At 40.9% G+C, this 20,022-nt stretch overlaps 3 protein-coding genes and 1 non-coding gene across 6 annotated transcripts; 1 reads left to right on the top strand and 3 right to left on the bottom strand.

Moving 5' to 3' along the window:
- Positions 1–82: 82 nt before the first annotated feature.
- On the bottom strand, positions 83–12,180 carry LOC116333100 (survival motor neuron protein-like). 3 transcript variants are annotated; one of them, XM_039599232.1, is made up of 10 exons: positions 12,109–12,180; positions 10,287–10,364; positions 9,143–9,274; positions 8,624–8,812; positions 7,123–7,317; positions 6,210–6,320; positions 4,300–4,443; positions 3,542–3,694; positions 2,331–2,367; positions 83–373 (listed from the first exon to the last, which is right to left on the bottom strand). In XM_039599232.1, exons 1-9 carry the CDS (start codon positions 12,163–12,165, stop codon positions 2,332–2,334), a joined length of 1,095 nt encoding a protein of 364 aa, XP_039455166.1. In that variant the 5' UTR covers positions 12,166–12,180; the 3' UTR covers positions 83–373; position 2,331. The 3 variants fall into 3 exon arrangements, with proteins under 3 accessions (XP_039455166.1, XP_031612111.1, XP_031612110.1); XM_031756251.2 differs by lacking the exon at positions 12,109–12,180 and adding an exon at positions 10,629–10,673; XM_031756250.2 differs by lacking the exon at positions 12,109–12,180 and adding an exon at positions 10,547–10,671.
- A 127-nt stretch (positions 12,181–12,307) lies between these two features.
- On the top strand, positions 12,308–12,380 carry trnak-cuu. The gene has a single exon. It is a non-coding gene; the product is annotated as a tRNA-Lys (tRNA).
- A 3,786-nt stretch (positions 12,381–16,166) lies between these two features.
- LOC116333094 (growth arrest and DNA damage-inducible protein GADD45 beta-like) lies at positions 16,167–16,809 on the bottom strand. The gene is made up of 3 exons (XM_031756241.1): positions 16,709–16,809; positions 16,395–16,614; positions 16,167–16,280 (listed from the first exon to the last, which is right to left on the bottom strand). The coding sequence occupies exons 1-3, from the start codon at positions 16,807–16,809 to the stop codon at positions 16,167–16,169; spliced, it is 435 nt and encodes a 144-aa protein (XP_031612101.1).
- A 1,815-nt stretch (positions 16,810–18,624) lies between these two features.
- On the bottom strand, positions 18,625–19,803 carry LOC116333057 (growth arrest and DNA damage-inducible protein GADD45 gamma-like). Its single transcript, XM_031756187.2, has 4 exons — positions 19,710–19,803; positions 19,298–19,399; positions 18,972–19,191; positions 18,625–18,777 (listed from the first exon to the last, which is right to left on the bottom strand). Exons 1-4 carry the CDS (start codon positions 19,724–19,726, stop codon positions 18,625–18,627), a joined length of 492 nt encoding a protein of 163 aa, XP_031612047.2. The 5' UTR covers positions 19,727–19,803.
- Between the last annotated feature and the right edge of the window lie 219 nt (positions 19,804–20,022).

Here is a 20,022-nt window from a genome sequence, read left to right as displayed (position 1 = left end):
ATAAAACCATGTGCAGGATCAGAGCCCACTACAGGAAGTTGATCTGTTTTTTTAAGACACAGAACAAGATGACGCTCAAAGGTAGGCTCAGAGGTAATCCATCTTTCTTTTTAATAACAAAATACTCTTTTCTCCAAATAATCTGATTTAATTTGTCAACAGCTTCAACTTTGAAACAAACACTTCATATTGTCTTCAAAAAAGTAAACAACAACAAAAATTCCACTACATGCACCGTTTCCATGACAACATTCAACTAAGAACAAATAAAATACTTGTAGAAATACAAATAATAATCAAAATACAAATGAACGTGAGCTGTGAATGAAAGATGAAGATCCCAACTGCATCTTGTTCCTTGATTCTCTCGGCTCTACAGCAAAGAAACAAAATTAATAAATGCAAGCATTTAAGATCAAACGTGCTGCTCAGATTCTGCACTGATTCAAACTTTGTCTTTTTCCTTTTAATCAAGTAAGTCTGTAGAAACACAACTGAAGAGAAACCCTGCTGTCCGAGAGATCTTCCAGGAACAGTGACACCATTTTCTGGAGAATCGATTGGTCAGCAGGCCGTGACTTCATATCTGTTTACCTGTAATCTGGAACCTAACCTGCTCCTTAGGCCTATAGCATAAGTTTCCAAGATGATTTACCCCAGTAAGAAGTGAACCACTTTCACAGTACAGAAAACCCAGGGTTAACCCCAATAAGCCAAAATTATGCTTATAATACAGGCCTCTGGTCTATAACTTGCAACTGTCATCTGAGCCAACAAAGTAATTAGGAAAATGTTTACTCAGGTCACAAATTAGTTTGTTCATTCCGATGAAGCAGGGGTCAAACGAGCCCTGCAGCTAGCCAGAATCAGCCTAGTAAACAATCCAATCTGGCCCACTAGAAGGATGGAAAACGCAAAGGAGGACATAAATGTTGGGACTTTTAAATCTTTTCCTATTTATAAAGACCTCCTCCATGGCCATTTAGGCTAAACAGAGGAATTAAGTTACAGATGAACAATTAAATGACTGAAAAATAACCTCTATCCGGTCTTTAAGTCTGACGTTATTAGTCGTTCCTAGGCTCAAACTCTGCTTCAGGTCCCAAAGTCACACAATCACTGTGACATCACTGAGAGTTAAAAACTGTCTAAATTCTTCCATCTTTAATAAAATAATCAGCGTTGCTGCTTTACCAGGTGTAACAATTAAGTTTAACATCCAGAATTTAATAAATAATAATAAACAGAATTTATTAAATTTAACAGAGTTAGAAGTTAGCAGGAAGTTAGCTCGCTAGCTTCCACCTAAACATGATATAGCATGTTCTGACTGAGAGATTTCTGAAACATTCAAACGTACAGCTCTGCTATCACTTCCAACATAAATGAAGACAGAAAACTAAACAGCAGTGACGTTTGTAGGGTTACTGAAGTTGGGCTAGCTGCTATATAATGATGTGCTACGTGATCGCTAGCGACACAGCTATGTTAGCATAGCATAAACACAGTGAAGCTGGAGGATGAACGCTAACTTTTTTCCACTCGATAAAAGTTAGCGTGAGGGTTCCTGATGGTTAGGGACAAATGCAATCGCATGGCAGGATGCTGTAAACGGACCAAACTTCAGTCAGGAGAACAACTGAGATAATCCATCCACAATACCAGGTTAGTCATTAATATACTGCTGCATGGGCTGGGCTGTAGTTACAGCGTAAGGGTTTAAACACTGAGCTTTAAAATGAACAGTGGTGATAAAAACCCAGAGAGGCCGACAGTGATCACTGACTGTTTTTATGAGCCTGTTGAGATTAAAGAGAACAAGATACAAAACATTAAAACATGTTAAAAACACAACAGCCTTAATAAACTCAGAATAGTTTGGACCCGGAAGCAGGATTCATCAGGTCATCTTAAAGACTGGACAGAAGTTTTGGTTATAAAAAAAAATATAATAAAACAAAATGAAATGATTTTGTGGCAGTGGTGTAAGGAATTAGCAAAAACTATGTTTTATAAATAGAGGACAGTCTGGGCTATGAGCTACCAGGGCTTTTTGTGTCATTTTACACATTTATCATGTGGAAAAACTGAGACATGCTGTTGAAATCGCATGACTTTGTCTCTCCCGCTGGTCTCGAACTGGAGATCTTTCAAGTTAGAAAAGTGTAAACCACTACACTATGAAGCTATGTACACACTCCATAGCATAAATATACCTTAAAAAACTTATATATGCACTGACATGTTTTCCTGTGATGCCTTTTGTGTGAATCACAAAATGCTATTCCTGCATGTCTGAGTCTGTGCACATGTTCAGTGTGGATTCTCACCTCAGTCTCTGGAGGTCGGCTTGAACATCTGCTGAGCCTGAAACAAATTAACAGCACATAAGTGCAAAAGCAAGTGTCACATTCTTATATTTATAACTGTGATACAAAACATTAATTTAATGACACAAGCAAAGTCCTGAGTGTTTCTAAAAAAGCCTCGTCTCACCCCCAGCTCTTACACAGTGTTCACTACTCAGAGTTACATTTCAATGCAATCAGTATCATTTACTGTTTTTTTACTACATCTCTACAATCAATAATTCATTTAAAAATGATGCTTTCTACTAGCGAGCATCTACTGGGCTTCACCTCAGGTCATGTTTGTGCTGCTGGTGACTTTGTAGCATTTCTGATGCAATTATCTGACAACTAACACAGCTTTCAAGATTAACCCAGCCCATTGTTCCTTCAGTCATTATGCACATGTACTGTTTATAAGGTTGGGGAAACCTGCAGTCAGCTGAGACTGAAGAAGTCACCTGGATGAGTGAGGGAACGTTTCTCCCACAAAACGCTACGACCAGATGAACAGAATCAACTTTTGGAGATTTACTTACCTGGATGATTGAGCATGCATCAAGACGTTTCAAGATTAACTGCACCACTGTTTTACTGAATGTACCATTATACTGTCTGTTACTCACTTAATGCCAAACAGTTTATGGATGAAGTTGCTAACTCGGCACTCCACCCACTTGTCTTAATATTGTCACTTCAAAAAAAAAAAAAAAAAAAAAAAAATAGAAACCAGTAGGTGACGTCAAGTAAGATACAACATTTTGATGTTTGGCTGTTCTTAGGGAACAGATTTTATATCATTTCAGCACAATGAGTTGCAGTTGTGAGATTAATATGCAAAATATTACTAGAGGTCAACTTTTTAAGGTTTATTATAACCTCCCCTAACACTATATCTAGTGATACCCTTAACTGGCAGTTCATTACAACTGTGCCAACAAACCAACTGGTCACATGGTTTGGATAAAACATGTGACCTCTCAAGCGCTGCGTACTTCAGAGATACAGACCTCGTATATAAAGACAACAGAGAGAGAAAAGAACAGAGGTGGATGAAGATTTAATTTCTTTTGGTCACAATTGTCAACTTTTTTTGTTTTGTTTTTTTAAATGGCAATCAGACATTTTGGGATTTATCAGTTCATATTCATTTCTAAAGAGCTTTTTATACTATCTAATAACCTGCTACTGACCATGAAGCTGCCAGTGTGGAAGCCACACATGTACCACAACATCAACATGCTGGATGTGGAATCAGTGCCAGGAGAGCCATCAGACTCTTTCCCACCAAACATCCACATGGGAGGAGGAGGAAAAGGGGGTGGAGTCAGGAAAGACAAGCGATCCTGAAGAGGGAGACAAACACCATGAGACACCGAAGACAGCCTGGCAAAGGAAACATTATTATTACATTAAAAACAACATTAATAAACATTAACTTGATCCAAAGTAAAGAGATGTCAACAGAGTAATTTGATTTCCATGTGTCACTGAAAAAGACAACCTGAACATTGTCCACATTAAGCAGATAAAGATTAGAAATGGCAGAAAAAAAGTGGATACAGCACAGTATTGCAATATTTTGTGTATCCATGTTGTGTTAACAGAGACAAAATATTGCTATATTATCATTTAAATTGTTAATACAAATTTAACTTTAGTACTAAATTAAAATCACTTCCTTTTTTAGTCACTAGATGGTGCTGTTGAGTGTTATGCTAGTTGGTTCCTACAGACAGGTTTATAAAACAAAGACTGAGACATTAGTGAAAAATCAGAGCATTTAAAAACATATGGACTTATTTGGTATTTTTTTTTCTTTTTCAAGAATGGGCCAAAGGAGATGGACATGACGAATGACACATATGCAGCAAGAGAGTAAAATACCCTGGGAATGACCACTTACATTACAAATGAAATCTCATAAGTTGAATAAATGTAGGAGGTTTACCTCTGAGCCCAAATGAGGAGGAGGAGGAGGAAAAGGAGGGAAGCTGTGACTGGTTGTTTTTTCTGCTCCTACTGTCTGCTGGCTTTCTTTCTTCTCGTCAGCTTCTTTCTCCACTTTGCCCTGATCACCAGATCTCTCCTTATCCTGCAAAAACACATATGACAAAAAACACACAAAATATCAGAGGAATCTTTTCTGAAAGGAGATACTAGCTATGAGACAAATTATAAATAAATTAGGCTATACTGAGTGAAAACACAGTGTATCCATTAAACTTTTCTGAACTGACATTAAAGTGAACAGTGCGATCAGTAATCCAACCGGGATTTAAATTTTTGGTTATATGACTTTTTAAGTTAGAAGTAGAAACTAGTTATGTTCTTCGTTTCTGGTTCTTGGTTGCTTAGTCTGCAGTTTATGGATACCATCAGTAGTGCTAGTGTCTTGATGCATGCTCAATCATCCAGGCAAGTAAATCCCAAAAGTTGAGTGCATCGTGTAGTATACGTGGGGTAACGAGAAGTGATTAACACCTCACGACCAGCTCCTGATCATCAATTGTTTGGTCGTAAGAAAATCAAACCTGTTTGAAATCCTGTCGCCCCTTCGTGAGGGTGTGTCAGCGCAGCCTCTCACACTGCACACGCGCAAACACAGAAATGAAAGTGAAAAGACGGAGCAGCACGGCAGTGCAGCGCGTGATGTGGACACAAGCAATGAATGCCCAACTTGTAGAACTTTGGAAAGCTCATCTGAGCCTTTTCAATGTGGCCTCACAAAATTATCACGACCACAACAACCGTGAAAATAGTTGGATGGTCACTGCTGCTCAATCACAGCTGCCTGATCAATGTTTTTCATTAGCAATTTAGCAAAGTTGATGGTGGTGGTGTGAGTCTGTGTGAGTGAGAGACAGACAGGGAGAGCGAGCGACAGAATTTCCGTTATAACCTTCATTTTATGGACGCACAGTGTGAGCACTCAGGTCACATCAGAGCATCGGGCCATATAGTGTGAGACCCTGCATCGTGACCTACGAACTTATAACCCCTGCGAGTCAATCGTGCAGTTTGAGCAGGAGCTGAATAACGCGACTGAAAAAAATCACACAGTGTCTGCCCAGCTCAAGTGAAAACCCGCAGTGATCCCGTACGTGTCAGGAGTATCACAACAGTTGAGATGCATTTTTTCTAAACACAGAGTCTCATGCTGTGCCAAAAACTGGTCCACCCCAAGGATCGGGTCCCCCGACACAAACAGAGTAACATAGTGTACGCTGTTAAGTGCCAGGAGGATTGCCGGGATTTATACATCGGGGAAACCAAACAACCTCTAGCGAAGCGGATGGCACAACACAGAAGAGCTACCTCGTCAGGCCAGGACTCTGCAGTCTATTTACACCTACAGGCCAGTGGACACTCTTTCAATGATGAGGATGTACACATCCTGGACAGGGAGGAACGCTGGTTTGAGCGCGGAGTCAAGGAGGCCATTTAAGTGAAACGGGAAAGACCATCTCTGAATCGAGGAGGGGGCCTAAGGGTACATCTGTCACCATCTTACAATGCTGTGATTGCAGCCATTCCCCAACTCTCTGTGAATGGTGCTCATGGCCATTGATCAGTGGTCATGAGAATTTGCATATTAATGATAAAGGAACTGACCTCACAGCCCATTGTTCTTTCAGTGGTGCGAGTTTCAGTCATTATGCAAATGTACTGTTTATAAAGTTGGGGAAACCTGCAGTCAGCTGAGACTGAAGAAGTCACCTGGATGAGTGAAGAATCGTTTCTCCTACTGAAAACATCCAGATGAACAGAATCAACCTTTTAGGCTTTTATAAACCTCTAGAATGCTTTAATATTTTGATCACTCACCCATGAATCACTCTATTTAAATGGGAGACTCACTCTGGAGTAGTTCTGATCATCTTTCCATGCAGGCCTCCTCTCTGCTCCTCGTTCTCCTTGGTTCTCCCCCCTTCTTCGCCTGCTTGTTAAATTGGACTTCCAGTTGCTGGCCTACAGGAAAACAACACAACACCTTTTTTTCTTTATGGGGCATAAAGACACTGATCAATGCAATTAAAAACACAAAAGAGAGCAGAACAAACAAAACAACCCCAAAACAATCATTTTGAATAGTTAAAACAGAAAGACTGCCCCTCCACTTCATATTAACCAATGATTTCAAACCATCTCTGTCCAAAATGTGAACATTGGCATCCTCGAAAGAGCCAATGTTCACATTTTGGACAGAGAGGACAGATGGTTTGAAAGAGGAGTGAAAGAGGCCATCTATGTCCACTGTGAGCGACCATCTTTGAACAGAGGCGGTGGTTTACGACACCAACTGTCTGCCATCTATAATCCAGTTATGAGATCCCTTCCCAGACGCCTTAACGCCCACTCACATCCTGGGCCAGCTGACCTCAGGAAATCACATGATAGGGTGGGGCTAGGTTTCACAATGAGCTCACCCAAAACCCTGGCTGATTGTGACCTACACCCGCTTTCACACCTTGGCTCATGTGATTAGGTGGAGGATCACCAGGGGGTCCTTTGTCCCTCTTTGGGGGGAAACTCCCACAGGGTATAAATCTGGGACTCTCCACCATTTGACCTTAGAACTGAAGAAGCTTCTCGGACGAGAGGTGAAACGTCTTCAACCAACTTAAAGAAGTCCAGACGCTTTTCTTTCTAAGCTCCTTAGACTACGATGACCTGGATGACTGAGAACCTTCACAGACATCAGGAAAGGTTCTTAGGCTTAGACCCTTTATAGACATTTCCCCATCACTCAGAGCCTGATCTGGACCTCTACCTTGATTGTGGCGGCTCTGCTGGGTCCATAGAGCTCATCAGGACTCAGCAGGCAGTTAACATCTTGTTCCTCTTCATTGTTGTAGTCATCAAAGCGAACGCGGCAGCGCTGACCTTTTACCCACAGAACCACAGCAGGATAAAACAAACCATCTTCTGAATACACCGCCCGACATTGAGAACCAGGCTTCCAGTCCTGAAACACATATAACCAGTTACTGAATACAAATTAAAATTTTCAGTACATTAAAAAATGATGTACTGTGATGTATATTGTGATTCCAAATGATTTTCTGTATTCAATCAAGTGGAAAAGAAAAACTACGTTTATTAAGCTAAATTTACACCATGGAGCACTACTCTAAAAAACTTCCAGATTTATGGCTGTTCATGAAGCTAAATTTAAAAAAATAAGTGTTTTAGGTTATGGTACTTAAAGCATGTATACCGCCATCCTGCCTAAATGGCATCACTAGGTTGGCTGATTGTCTATAGTCGGTAGTTTATGTTAGCTACCTAGTGACAGAACCAGTGAGTCAATGGAAAACAAGGAAACTAAAACTAAAAAGCAGTTTAGGGTCACTCTTGTGTTGGCCCTGTCTGCAGCAATACATTTTATGTTACGGGAAAAAACAGAAGGAAAACAAGGATAACCTGTCCACTTTCACTCTTAAGCAGGAAGTGGCTCTTCATTGTTGGCTAGCTGAAACTGGAGAATCCACAGGTTACCTGTAAAGCTGGTGTTTGCAGAGAACTAATAAATTACAAATGTATTGAGGACTGTGAGGAGGGGGTGCTTGAATTAGATGCACTGTTGGTTCGCCAAGCCAACAACGTGAGGTTGATGCTGAACCCTCTGAGTCCTCATTGGGTTGGGTGTACAGAGAGTCTGATTTCCCACCCATTACACTGGGGTTAAATGGGTTCCTAAATGGGTCATTGTGACCATAGGACAACGGAAGGAATAGTCAATAGTGAGGAACCACTTACTGTTTAATATTTTAAATATTTATAATATTTATTATTATTACTATTATCATCATCATCACAACAACAACAACAGATATTCACAATGTGTGATGATGTATTTAAGGAAAGTTAACATACAAACTATGATGAATCATTCTTCACTCTGAATGTGTTGCTTAAAAAAACTGAATTAAGAAATTTCCTGGCTTTTTTCCCATCAATCTTTTGACTACATACCACAGCCAAGCAGAGCTTCCTCAGCTGTTATCATGTGCCTTTAGTTGTTCTTGACAATAACTCATAATGAGGTATCAAAAGAATTTTTAAACCCCAATTTTAAAAATACTGGGAACTGCCAGTGCTACCCCTCAACAAGACTTTCAGAAAACTTAGATCAAGGTCACTGAGCACGGTGATGACACCACCTCATCAGCTTTTTACAGCTGAGGAGTAAACACTAAAGCATGAAAGCCAACCACTGACTTACACTTTAACCCATTAAATATTGCCATAATATGTTAAGGTGCATTAACCTGAGCATGCGAGTTCTCCATCTGTGGTGTAGCATTAGGACTCTTAAGCGCACTCAGCTCCATGTCCTCCTCATTGCCATAGCCAGTGAAATGAACTCTGCAGTTGTTGCCATCCACAGACACCACAGTTGCTGGATACTCCTTCCCATCTACAGACCACACTGCTCGACACTGAGCTCCTACGACCCACTGTGAGACATAACAGGTTTTTTTTTTTGCACAACATATTATTTATTGAAATCACCAAAATTGCAATAGGTGTGTTTACTTAATTTTTAATTTTAATTATTCAGGGAGTAGTTTGTTAGTTGATCCTGCATCAAGTTATATAAAGACAGAACAAATTCTGAGACAGTAATTTAAGTGACAAACTTATTGTTCTCTCAACTTCCTTGCAGCTGCAGTTCTTGATCTCTGTCTGCAGAGTGCAGCAAAGTCACATGTATCTGCTATGAACCTCTGGGCTACACTTAAAAACTGCTTCTGCAGATTAGCCTCACCTGTCTGTGAGGTCATTACCTTTGACTCAGGGTCGGTAGAGTCACCTGAAGATGGACAGGCCTTCTGTCCGTCATTCTGTCCATCTCCATGTTCTGGCTCCTCTCTGCTGTCTGCCTCCTCTGAGGCTTCAAGCCCTGTCAAAGTCACATCCTGTGTACGTAGACACACACACACACCTTATCCAAAATTTGTACAATTTTTACTATGACATGGAGGCCACGGTATTATAAAAGTTGGGAAAAGACCATTTTACCGCATTCTAGTCGACTTCATAAAGCAGTTATCCACTGGTTATGGTGGAAATGCCTATTTGTTTAAAGCTATAAAGCTTTAACTTTGGCCCTGCTGAGTTATCACATACTCAGATTCTGTTTTCCTTTGTGTCATTTGTTTTGAAAAGTAAAATCCTTAAAAACAGATATGCCCGTTACGCTGAACAGATGTCTTCTTTTTAATTTGGACGCTCCCTTTAGGGGTCACCACAGCAGACTATCTGCCTCCATCTCACTCTATCCCCAATATTCCCCTGTGTGTGTCCTCCTTCACTACGCCAGTCAATTCTCTCTGAGGTTTTGCTATTTTCCTCCTTCCTGGTAGCTCCATATTCAACATCCTTTGTCCATAATATCCACGATCCCGGCTCTGCACATTTCCAAACCATATCAGCCAATCTTCTCTAACTTTGACTCAAAACTGCTCAACCTGAGTTGAGTCTTCATCTCTGCCACCTCCAGCTCTGCCCACATCTCTTTTTTCCCCTCAATAAAATATACTGTAAAAACATAACCAAGTTGAAGAACAAATCCTTCAGTTAAACTGTCAGAAACTGCAGAGGTAACTCAGAAATTTACAGTTAAAAAAAAAAAATCATATTTATTATCTATCATGCATTGCATACCCTTAACTTTGAATATAATTTAATGGATGGTCTTTGCAGTTTGGTGCAATTTTGTGTTAAAAAAAAAACAAAACAAAAAAACCCCTTATTTTGCTATATTAGGATATCTTTGGGAATAAATGTGGAATTGTAACTTCTGTATGGTGACATAAGGGGAGTTTCACTGGTCTGGCCCGCTTAAGATTGAAGTGGGCTGTATGTGACCCACAATGTGGAATGAAGGTCACTTGTGGAATAATGTAGATATTTAACTTTCAAACCCACTTGGGATATTTCCAGGACGTCACTGAAAACTTCTGCCAGAGAATTTTGGTCTTTCAGAGCCGCCATCACAGACTCCTCCTGAGGACAGAAAACTGTTAGCTACTCCAGCAAACAGGCTAAACTCAGCACATTATAAAATCGCTTGCAGTCGTTTGGTGTGTAGCTAGCTAGCTGCCTTTGAGGTTTGTTGTACTGTTATTAGTCGCCGTCTGGCTGTTTTGTTAATTAAAATAGCTAATACACATAATATAAACACGTACCAAACGCACAGTATCGAAAACTCCGTTTTCGGTCAGTTCAGTCATGGCTGTAAATAGTTACAGATACAACCATTTCACAAACCTTAAAAAAAACGCGGCAACACCTGTGTTGACTAAACAGCTTCCGGTCCCGCATTTCAAAATAAATGTGGGACCGGAAATAAATCTTTTAATAAAGAAGTGTCTTCCAGCTGGAAAAAATAGTAAGAACACATTTTGCGTTTGTTTTTTGCTTGTTTGTTTTTCAACGTCATGAACTTCTACATAAATCGGTTTATTATTATTATTATTAAGTGCATAATACACTGAAGTGATGAGTTTGCTATAATTACTTTCATTGTTTTCCTTATCATTTCCCCCATGCTGCGCGAGGACATATTGGGAGGTCATCTCTGATCTTTGTCATTCAGCTTGTTGTAAAATGCTTAGAAACTAAATGAGTGTGTGCAGCTGTGAGTAACGTATCCTATACGTTACAGCCAACAAAAAATATATTGTTTGTTGGCAAACCTGGGAACTCACAAAAGGTCCACACATACACAAATAGTTTAAAATCACAGAAAAGAATGTTAAGAAAGACACTTGCAATAAAACCTGAAGAGATTCATTTTTTACAGAAACATCGTTAACTATAACCCCACAAATCTGATAAATTCCAAAAAAGAAAAGGAAAAAGAAAAAGAACCACCTTTGTTCACTCATATGTCTACATCAGGATCAAGTTCCAGTAGGCTGCTGGTACAAAACTGTCAGAGCCTTTTCACATTTTTTTCCTTTAAATTGAGCATCTCGTCACTCTTCAATTCTAGATCCTCTGAACTGACGCGATTAGCTTTGTAAACCTAATTATGGTATTTGAGGTGCTGCAAACAAACCCACATTGTGCATTTGGAGATCACGTTTGATTATTTGTTGTTGTTTTTTTTTGTTTTAAACTGCTTTTTCTGCCCCAAGTTCACAGGTGGTCCACCTACGTCTGATGTTTGCTACCTTTGCAGCAGCTAATCATCAGAAGAAGACTCCACGCGTATTTCCTCGTTTTTGCCTTTGTCGCTGTGAGGACTAGAAAAGTTTGTTTACAAGACCTGTGCTGGCAAATGGTATGGGGGCAGTAATGAATTTCAGTTCACTTTAATAGGTAATTGCACTACTGAACATCAGGATAAATAAGTAGAAAAGTTATAGATTCACATGATTTGAGACTCGTGTGTGTTCAGAGTTAGTGGGAGGCTTTGTGCAGGAATGCGGGAGTGAACCAGGTAAAGAAACAATCGCTCTCACCGGGGCTAAATCTAAACCACGGTCCCTTCTCAACAGTTTTTGACCAATCAGATAGACGCACATTCTCTTTCATAAATAAAAAGAGAATGTGTGTGTAAAATAAAAGAGATGCAGAGAGACTGCAATGACTCTTAATTACGCATTGACAGGATGTTCCGATCCCATTTTACACCGATTCTTAGAGCCAGTTACTGACCTGACCTCTATTTCCGGTTATTTTTCGCATATTTAGTGACACAGCACCAGCCGCAGAAAACTATGAAAGTTTTCTTTTTACAAACCCATCTTGGTAAGTCATGGTCTTGCGGTCTTGACTCCGGTAGACACAGATAATTCATACTGCACACAGAAGCCGAGTCCTCACTTAGAAAAGTGGCACACTGCTGTTTTCCCAAGTAGTTTAGAAATGTCTTCTTAATTTAACAGATGACGTGACGTCTTGTGACGTTCATAATACGTAGTCTTAGCGGCTTGTGCACCGCCCGGCTAGCTCAGTCGGTAGAGCATGAGACTCTTAATCTCAGGGTCGTGGGTTCGAGCCCCACGTTGGGCGACACATCTTTTTAGAGCTAGCAACTTTCTCACGTGTCTTTGCAAAGTCTTTGCAAAATCACGCATCCACGGGTTAGCTCAACCCACTACAACGTCCTATTTAGCGAGACTTATCTGTTCATGCTAGCATTAACAGCTCCATTAATATGCGGCCCACACCTACCACATATTCACAGCATCTAGACAGGCGTAATTATGATAATAATGAACTAAAACACAATCAGAAACTTCAGGGTGGATAAAGATAGACAGATATAATTAGTGTTGGAAAAGGAATGACACCGACCTCTCTCACAGGGGAACTGAAGAAAAGGGAGAGGCCAACCGGGTACCCCAAAGTTATAGTGTTGCACCAAAGAAGAAGAAAAGGATGAGGAGCGGCTCTAAATGATAATAAAGATAACTACAGGCTTGAAGGTCCTAAAGGTCATGTATACCAGGAGCAGTTTGGGGTTCATAACACATTTTGTGTAATTATAACAATATGTAATTTATGACCCGCTTACACTGAGTTATTTTAATAGTGTCACATTTGACGTTGGCTCACTGTCTCCAGCAACTGGTGATAGCTAAACTTTCTTAACACGTTAGTTGTGCTGCTCTGCTCACTTTTGTTTTGAAATTTCTTAATGACACCCCAGAGTTTGCCCCCCCCCCCCTTTTTTTTTGGTGATACCCCGAATGTCATTGTCATTGTTTGTAAGGCCAGAAAGGAGCATCGGAGTCTATTCAAAAGCAACCGAATTAGTTGGATCACATAGTGTGTCTAAGAATAATTCAGTCTTGAGTCATATAGTCATCAAACCTGAGGCAAAGGATCAGTCATTAAAGAAGTTAAACAGCTGTTTGTGGCTAAGCAGATGAGAAAAATACACAACATTATTTCAGTTAACATATATGAGGCAGTCCACCAATCATCAAGCACTACAGACGCTGGGAAATCACTCTGCCACTCCATAAACCTGTACACGAAGCAAACTGGTAATAGAATTGTTTTATATTAAAGTTTTTGAACTCATACAAAAACCTCCCTTTATAATGCAGTGTGAGCACAGAGCATCATATACACCAATTTTATGAGTGGAGAATAGATTTGTAGTCCGTGGCATCAATGAGTGGCCTCGCTCCATCCTCACCGAACTAGGATTGTATTCATGGAAAATAACAAATATGTAATCTTATAGTAATTAGAAGAGTAGGTTGGGGATTTATAATTGATAACAGTACAACACACTGCTTACTTATCCTTAAATCATCATCAGTGAACGTTGATAAAACAGAAGCTACAGCTTTATCATTTTTGGTGAATTTGACTACAGGTCCACTCGTGCCCGTTTATTTTTGCTCTCACTTTGCGATCTTCATCCTCCTCTCTGTCTTCCTCTGTCAGTCTTTGTGCCCTCGCCCAAAAGTTAAATGTTACAGTGAATAAAAGGCATAAAGTGATCCACATCAGTTTATACCAATATTCAAAGTGAAAGAACACCGACAGCTAACATCAGATTGGATATCTCCAAAATCTGTTCATCTGGACGTAGCGTTTTGTGGGAGAAACGTTTCGTCACTCATCCAAGTGACTTCTTCAGTCTCAGCTGACTGCAGGTCAGGTCTCTCTTCACTTGCATCCCAGTCACGGAAGCGTTGGAGGTAGTCCGTAAGAGATTACAGGATGACACCAACCTCAGCAACAGGACCACTCTCAGCATCGACCAAGTGTGTTTGCTTTTGGAACTGTGTCTTCATTCCACCTACTTCACATACAAGGGTCAGTTCTACAGGCAGAAACATGGGTGTGCCATGGGCTCCCCAGTTTCACCCATCGTGGCCAATTTGTACATGGAAGAAGTGGAAAAGAGGGCGTTGCTATCCTACCCTGGAACACCACCAAGCCATTGGTTCAGATATGTGGATGACACCTGGGTGAAAATCAAATCTCAGGACGTACTACATTTCACGGATCACATTAACTCGGTGGACCGACACATCAAATTCACCAGGGAGGATATGAAAAGTGGCAGGTTAGCCTTCTTAGACTGTGAGATTTCCATCAGTAATGAGGGACATCTAAAAGCTGACGTGTACCGTAAACCTACGCATACGGATCAGTATCTAAGGTTTGACTCTCATCATCCACTGGAGCACAAACTGGGTGTCATCAGGACGCTACAACACAGAACGAACACCATCCCCACTGACACAGCAGCCAGGGAGGCAGAAGAACAGCACATCAAGAAGGCCCTGAGTAAATGTGGTTATCCCAGCTGGACTTTTGTCAAAGCTGGGAAGGCACCTAAAGAAAGCTCCAGCCGATCCAGGAGAGAAGGACAACCGCTGCCCAGGCGAAAACCTGTAGTGATCCCATATGTGTCAGGAGTATCGGAACAGTTGAGACGCATTTTTTCTAAACACCGGGTCTCTGTGGCTTTTAAACCCCAAAATACGCTGCGCCAAAAACTGGTCCACCCCAAGGATCGGGTCCCCCGACACAAACAGAGTAACATAGTGTACGCTGTTAAGTGCCAGGAGGATTGCCAGGATTTATACATCGGGAAACCAAACAACCTCTAGCGGCGGATGGCACAACACAGAAGAGCAACCTCATCAGGCCAGGACTCTGCAGTCTATTTACACCTACAGGCCAGTGGACACTCTTTCAACGATGAGGATGTACACATCCTGGACAGGGAGGACCGCTGGTTTGAGCGCGGAGTCAAGGAGGCCATTTACGTGAAAAGGAAAGACCATCTCTGAATCGAGGAGGGGCCTAAGGGTACATCTGTCACCATCTTACAATGCTGTGATTGCAGCCATTCCCCAACTCTCTGTGAATGGGACTCATGGCCATTGATCAGTGTTCTTTGATCAGTGGGTTTTGGTCAGTGATTGTTGATCAATGGTCATGGGAATTGCATAATTATGATTAAGGAACTGACCTCACAGCCCATTGTTCCTTCAGTGGGCTGGTTTCAGTCATTATGCAAATGTACTGTTTATAAGGTTTGGGGAAACCTGCAGTCAGCTGAGACTGAAGAAGTCACTTGGATGAGTGACGAAACGTTTCTCCCACAAAACGCTACGTCCAGATGAACAGATTCAACTTTTGGAGATTTACTTTCCTGGATGATTGAGAATGCATCAAGACGATCGGATTGGATATCTGTTAATTTTCGTTCAGAAAGAAACTGTGTTGTTCAGCAATGTATTTATTTTCCGTTCGGAACATGATGCCTTCATTTCAACATCAGATATCAGATTTAGACATCATACAGTAAATTACAAAAATGATGTTTAATCAACATCAACATGATTTTTATACAATATTGTGTGAATGAAACACTTTAGATTTATTAGTAAAAAATACAAATAAAAAGAGGGGAACGAGTGAAATTGTGTTAGCTGACCACATTACATCATGTAGGAGCAATGTTGAAGTACATTCTTTCAGTTGACAAAGTGCATTTTATTTTGCATGCACTGCTTAACAAAATCATTCCGTTTTAAAACTAAATCGTCCTCAGCTGCTCTATTAAATCTGACACGGGTCTGGATGAACAAGGTACCAAAACACCTGGAGCCTCTGCGGGCTTCTAGTCGACTTTCACGAGCAGTTCCTCAGTTTTCCACTCGTGCACTCAGGTCACATGTCGCTGTCTCACACACCTCTTCATGGCCCAAATCTTCCCGTCCTGAACCAGATCAAAGTAAACTCCCGATAAAGCAAAACCCCGTTACTCTACTTGGGCAAGTTTCCATTAATTCGAACCGCTCTGCAGCGGTCTGGTTTAGGTCAGCGGTCCTGCAGCTCAAGGTGGGGGAGCCACTCGTACCTGTGGCGGCTCTCCTCGCAGAACTTGGCGAGCTGCTGAAGAGCCTGGCACTGCAGAATCTGCTCAGAAGGGTTCTGCAAAACAAAGCGTAGTTGGACATTTATGTTAACCAGAGTTTATCTAGAAAATAATCCACACTGGCAAAGTTTGACAAACGCAGTGGAGCAGAATGAGGCGTTTGGACTTACAGTGACCAAGATGCAATGCAGGTCCCTGGATTCGTTTCTGTTGCTAGTGTTGGTGTCCTCCAGCAGCTGAGCCAGCTGCCGCATTCCCGTCACTCGCAGGATGTCGAGGTAATTGTCGTAGCAGAAAGCCTGCAGCAGTTTGAAGTGAATCTGCAGCGCAGCGTCATCTTCATCCTCCTCATCAAGGGCCAGCACACACAGCACCGCGCCATCCGGATCTCTGCGGGCAGGACAGGAGAATAATAAACCACATATAGCGTCAGAATCACTATTATTCTGACAGTACAAATGAATTACTGTACATTAATACTTACTCATTCAGGAATTTTGCAGACTCATAAACTCCCACAGTCAGACAGTTCTGATGATGAGCTGTGACCAATACATGTTCCAGCGTCTGGCTGATGGTCTCCATACTGCAGAAACACGAAGGAAACTAAGTATAATACAGGCTCTAAACAAGGGAATAAAAGCGTTTCAAACTGCACTGTAGCCGGATTCAAAATGTAACTTGTGTCGGTGCGTAATTACGCATTAAACATGTCTATCTTACCTTTTTCCGTGTGCTGCTGGATCCCAGAGAAGAAGAAATAGGAGTCGGAGACAAGTCGGTGGTCACTGAGGAATGATGAATCTCTGTCTCTTCAGGTCAAAACTTTTATACCTGCTCTGGGAGGTCACACCTTACCACTCCCTCTCTTACTGGCCAGCTGCCCGCCCCCCCCTTTCAACTTCGCTCCCCTTGTCTCCCTCTTCTTTCTGCACACAAGTTTGTTTGCTTGAATTCTTCTCGTTAAAAATAAATAAATAAATAAACTTTCTGTGGAGAAGATGATTTTAGCATAGGAATAACCTCTCAAGATAAGCCTGTATATTAGCATTGTTTTTTTTATGGATGAAGTCACTGCAATGTGAAAGAAGAAGCACGCAAAAAATATTCAAAATAAGTTTCTGATATCTATATTTCAAATGTATGTATGCAGCGTCATGCATGCTTCACATCACGCATGTTCGACAAACATGACTGGAAGCTCCGTTCTCCCTCTTTGATCAAGTCACGTAGACCTGGATTGGATCTTTTGGAAATGTGCACAGTCAGTGGGTTTAAACGGGTTCTGCTCTTCTGTTTGCTGAATTCGAAAAGTGTTAGACATTAAAGAGGCTGCGGTGGACGTGTGAAGGGCTCGCAAACAATGCAGGAAGCTGTGAGCTGTAGCGGATAGCTGGTTGAAAGTGCATTGATTTTTTTTTTAGGCTGATTTACTCAAACATTAAGGACATCATGTGTTCACTGTCCCTGCAGGCATAAGTCCCCCATAAATATCTGGGCTCTGTACTCAATCACTGGACTGTGTCTAAATGCATTTAGATAAGGTTTAGGATTTCAAATGTCTGCAGTTTCCTTCACTTGTACGTTTTTCCTTCATATTCAATGTTTATTACATTAATACGTTAATATCAGATAAAATTATAAGATCAAGTGAAGGAATCCACCTTGCACAAGATGTGGGAGCATTTTATGTTAGTTTGTGTCAGTTTTTGAGTGATTTGGGTTTTTCTGAAAATATCTCCAGGAAATTTTTCAGTTGTATCATGGCTGTTGTGTTTAATGAATGAGAACATTAAACTTGATGAAGCCCCTAATGAGGTCTCGTGCGGAAAACACCTGATTGATTAAAGACTTAATCAGTGGCGCTGATAAGGTGACGCTGTGAAGTTTACTAAAGGGTTCTGTTTCTGCCGGCAGAGAAAATGTGTGATAGTTAGACAAAGGTTAGAAACATCTAAGAGACAATAAAAATTCCGAGATCACATGAAAACTAAAACTAAAGATTTTTTCTTTTTACATTTATCTTAGTTACATTTGCAAGCAGAGAATAGCCCGAAGTCTAGTTTGGTTTAATGTTTTTTTTTTGTCAGCACTGACAATGAAATAAACTGCAGAGATGATAAACATTATTGGGTTTTAGTTTTATTTGAATTTTTTTTTTTCTGTTATTTTTGATTAAGACAGCCCCAGGAGGCTTTGGTGCATCCGTTTCATTGGCAGGGATATGACTTTGTGCTGTTTTCACTTTGAGAGGCAGTAAATCTCTCATTTTTAAAATAGTAAATTTAAAGTCTGAAACTGAGGATTTCATCTTTCCCCCAAGCATTTTTTTTTCTCTTTACAACTTTAGAACGTGGATTCAGAAACAACGAACACGCTGAAGAATTTAATCCTTCACTTTTATTTACAGCAACGACAACAACAACAACAACTGCGGCTTGGGTAGCGATAAGAACAAAGGCAATGCACCGACGAGTCCCTCCGGCGGCTTTCTTCGCAGAAGCTGCTGAGGATCTGCAGGGCCTGGCGTGGAAGCGGCTTCACTGGAGGGATCTGCGAAACACAGCGAGGAAGGACGGTGAAACTCCCGGAAAACACATCACTTTGCTTCTTATTCGAAGTAGCCTGTCATGAAGCCAAGTGTACTAATTATAACGATTTTAATAGAGATAACTGGTAAACATGAGCCATTTGTTAACTGCAAATTGAGCTGAACTGAACTGAAAATTAACTGAAATTAAGCTTACAGTGACCAGAATGCAGTGCAGGTCCCGCGAGGCCTCGTTGCCGCTGATGTCATCCACGTTCACCAGCTCTGCCAGCCGTCTCATGTCTGTCGAACACATGATGCTGACGTTCTTCTTGTAGCACATATCCTTTAGCTGGATTAGATCCATCTGTAACATAATGTCACCCTCTGTTTCTTTTTCGCTGGCAAGGACGCACAGGACGACTCTGTGTGGGTTTCTGCGGGACACAGGACGACAGTAATGTCACCATTGCCACGTTGTTCCACTATTAGATCAACTACTGCATTTGAACTGCATTTAAACTTAAAAATTAAAATACTTACGCTTCCATGTATTTGTAGGACTCAATTACACCGATTCTAAGGCAGTTCTGGTGATAAGTTTCCACGAGCAGCTCCTCCAAAGCCTGACCCACCATCTTCATCCTACAAATACGCAGACGGTTAGAAATGCGCACAAACTAAGACAAAACAGCCCCAAAGTCAACAAATAACCCCAAACAATGAGAATACACCCCATGACTCAACATTAGAAACTGCTATAAAAACCAGAACTGGGATGAAATTTGAGCAAACTTACAATGTATCTCTGCAGTATTTGGAAAATTGAGACTTAAAAAATCAATTTAGCATAACGAAATATAGTGATTAAAGAAATCAAATCCTTTTACACACAACGCAGAATGTTGCACTGAACTGAAACACAAACTGTGAAAAAAACCCCGTGAAGTCTTACATCCACTGTTCGGTCATCCTGGATGTAGCAAAAGTGCAGAAATCTAAAGCAGGAGCAGAGTGTATGTCTTTAAGAGAAAACTGAGCCCAGTGGATCAGGTCCTTCATTTATACTCAGGTGTGGTGGGCTGGCCCACCTGAACACAGCAGGCGGTTTCATGGGTTTGAAGGTAGACAGTTTTGAATGGTTTTAAAAATGTATTTGCAAGTCACGTGTGCGAATGCTTGGTACACAATTCAAAAGTCCGAAACAGAAAATGTTTTTTGAATTTGAATTTTGAATGGGAGGTTCTGACACTATTATACACCTGTTA

The sequence above is a fragment of the Oreochromis aureus genome, linkage group 15 (assembly GCF_013358895.1).
Source record: "Oreochromis aureus strain Israel breed Guangdong linkage group 15, ZZ_aureus, whole genome shotgun sequence".
NCBI lineage: Eukaryota > Metazoa > Chordata > Actinopteri > Cichliformes > Cichlidae > Oreochromis > Oreochromis aureus.
Note: the sequence above shows the minus strand (reverse complement) of the source record. Positions and strands in the feature narration are given on the sequence as shown.

Coding starts and splice junctions, on each gene's coding strand:
- LOC116333094 (XM_031756241.1), bottom strand. CDS start 16,809: ATGGAGACCATCAGCCAGACGCTGGAACATGTATTGGTCACAGCTCAT. Junction 16,615..16,708: donor TCTGCAAAATTCCTGAATGA/GTAAGTATTAAT, acceptor TCCTGCCCGCAG/AGATCCGGATGGCGCGGTGC. Junction 16,281..16,394: donor TGCATTGCATCTTGGTCACT/GTAAGTCCAAAC, acceptor TTTGTTTTGCAG/AACCCTTCTGAGCAGATTCT.
- LOC116333100 (XM_039599232.1), bottom strand. CDS start 12,165: ATGAATTATCTGTGTCTACCGGAGTCAAGACCGCAAGACCATGACTTA. Junction 8,813..9,142: donor CTACCGACCCTGAGTCAAAG/GTAATGACCTCA, acceptor TATGTCTCACAG/TGGGTCGTAGGAGCTCAGTG. Junction 2,368..3,541: donor TCCACACTGGCAGCTTCATG/GTCAGTAGCAGG, acceptor AATTTGTTTCAG/GCTCAGCAGATGTTCAAGCC.
- LOC116333057 (XM_031756187.2), bottom strand. Junction 19,192..19,297: donor TCCTACAAATACATGGAAGC/GTAAGTATTTTA, acceptor TGTGTCCCGCAG/AAACCCACACAGAGTCGTCC. Junction 18,778..18,971: donor TGCACTGCATTCTGGTCACT/GTAAGCTTAATT, acceptor TGTGTTTCGCAG/ATCCCTCCAGTGAAGCCGCT.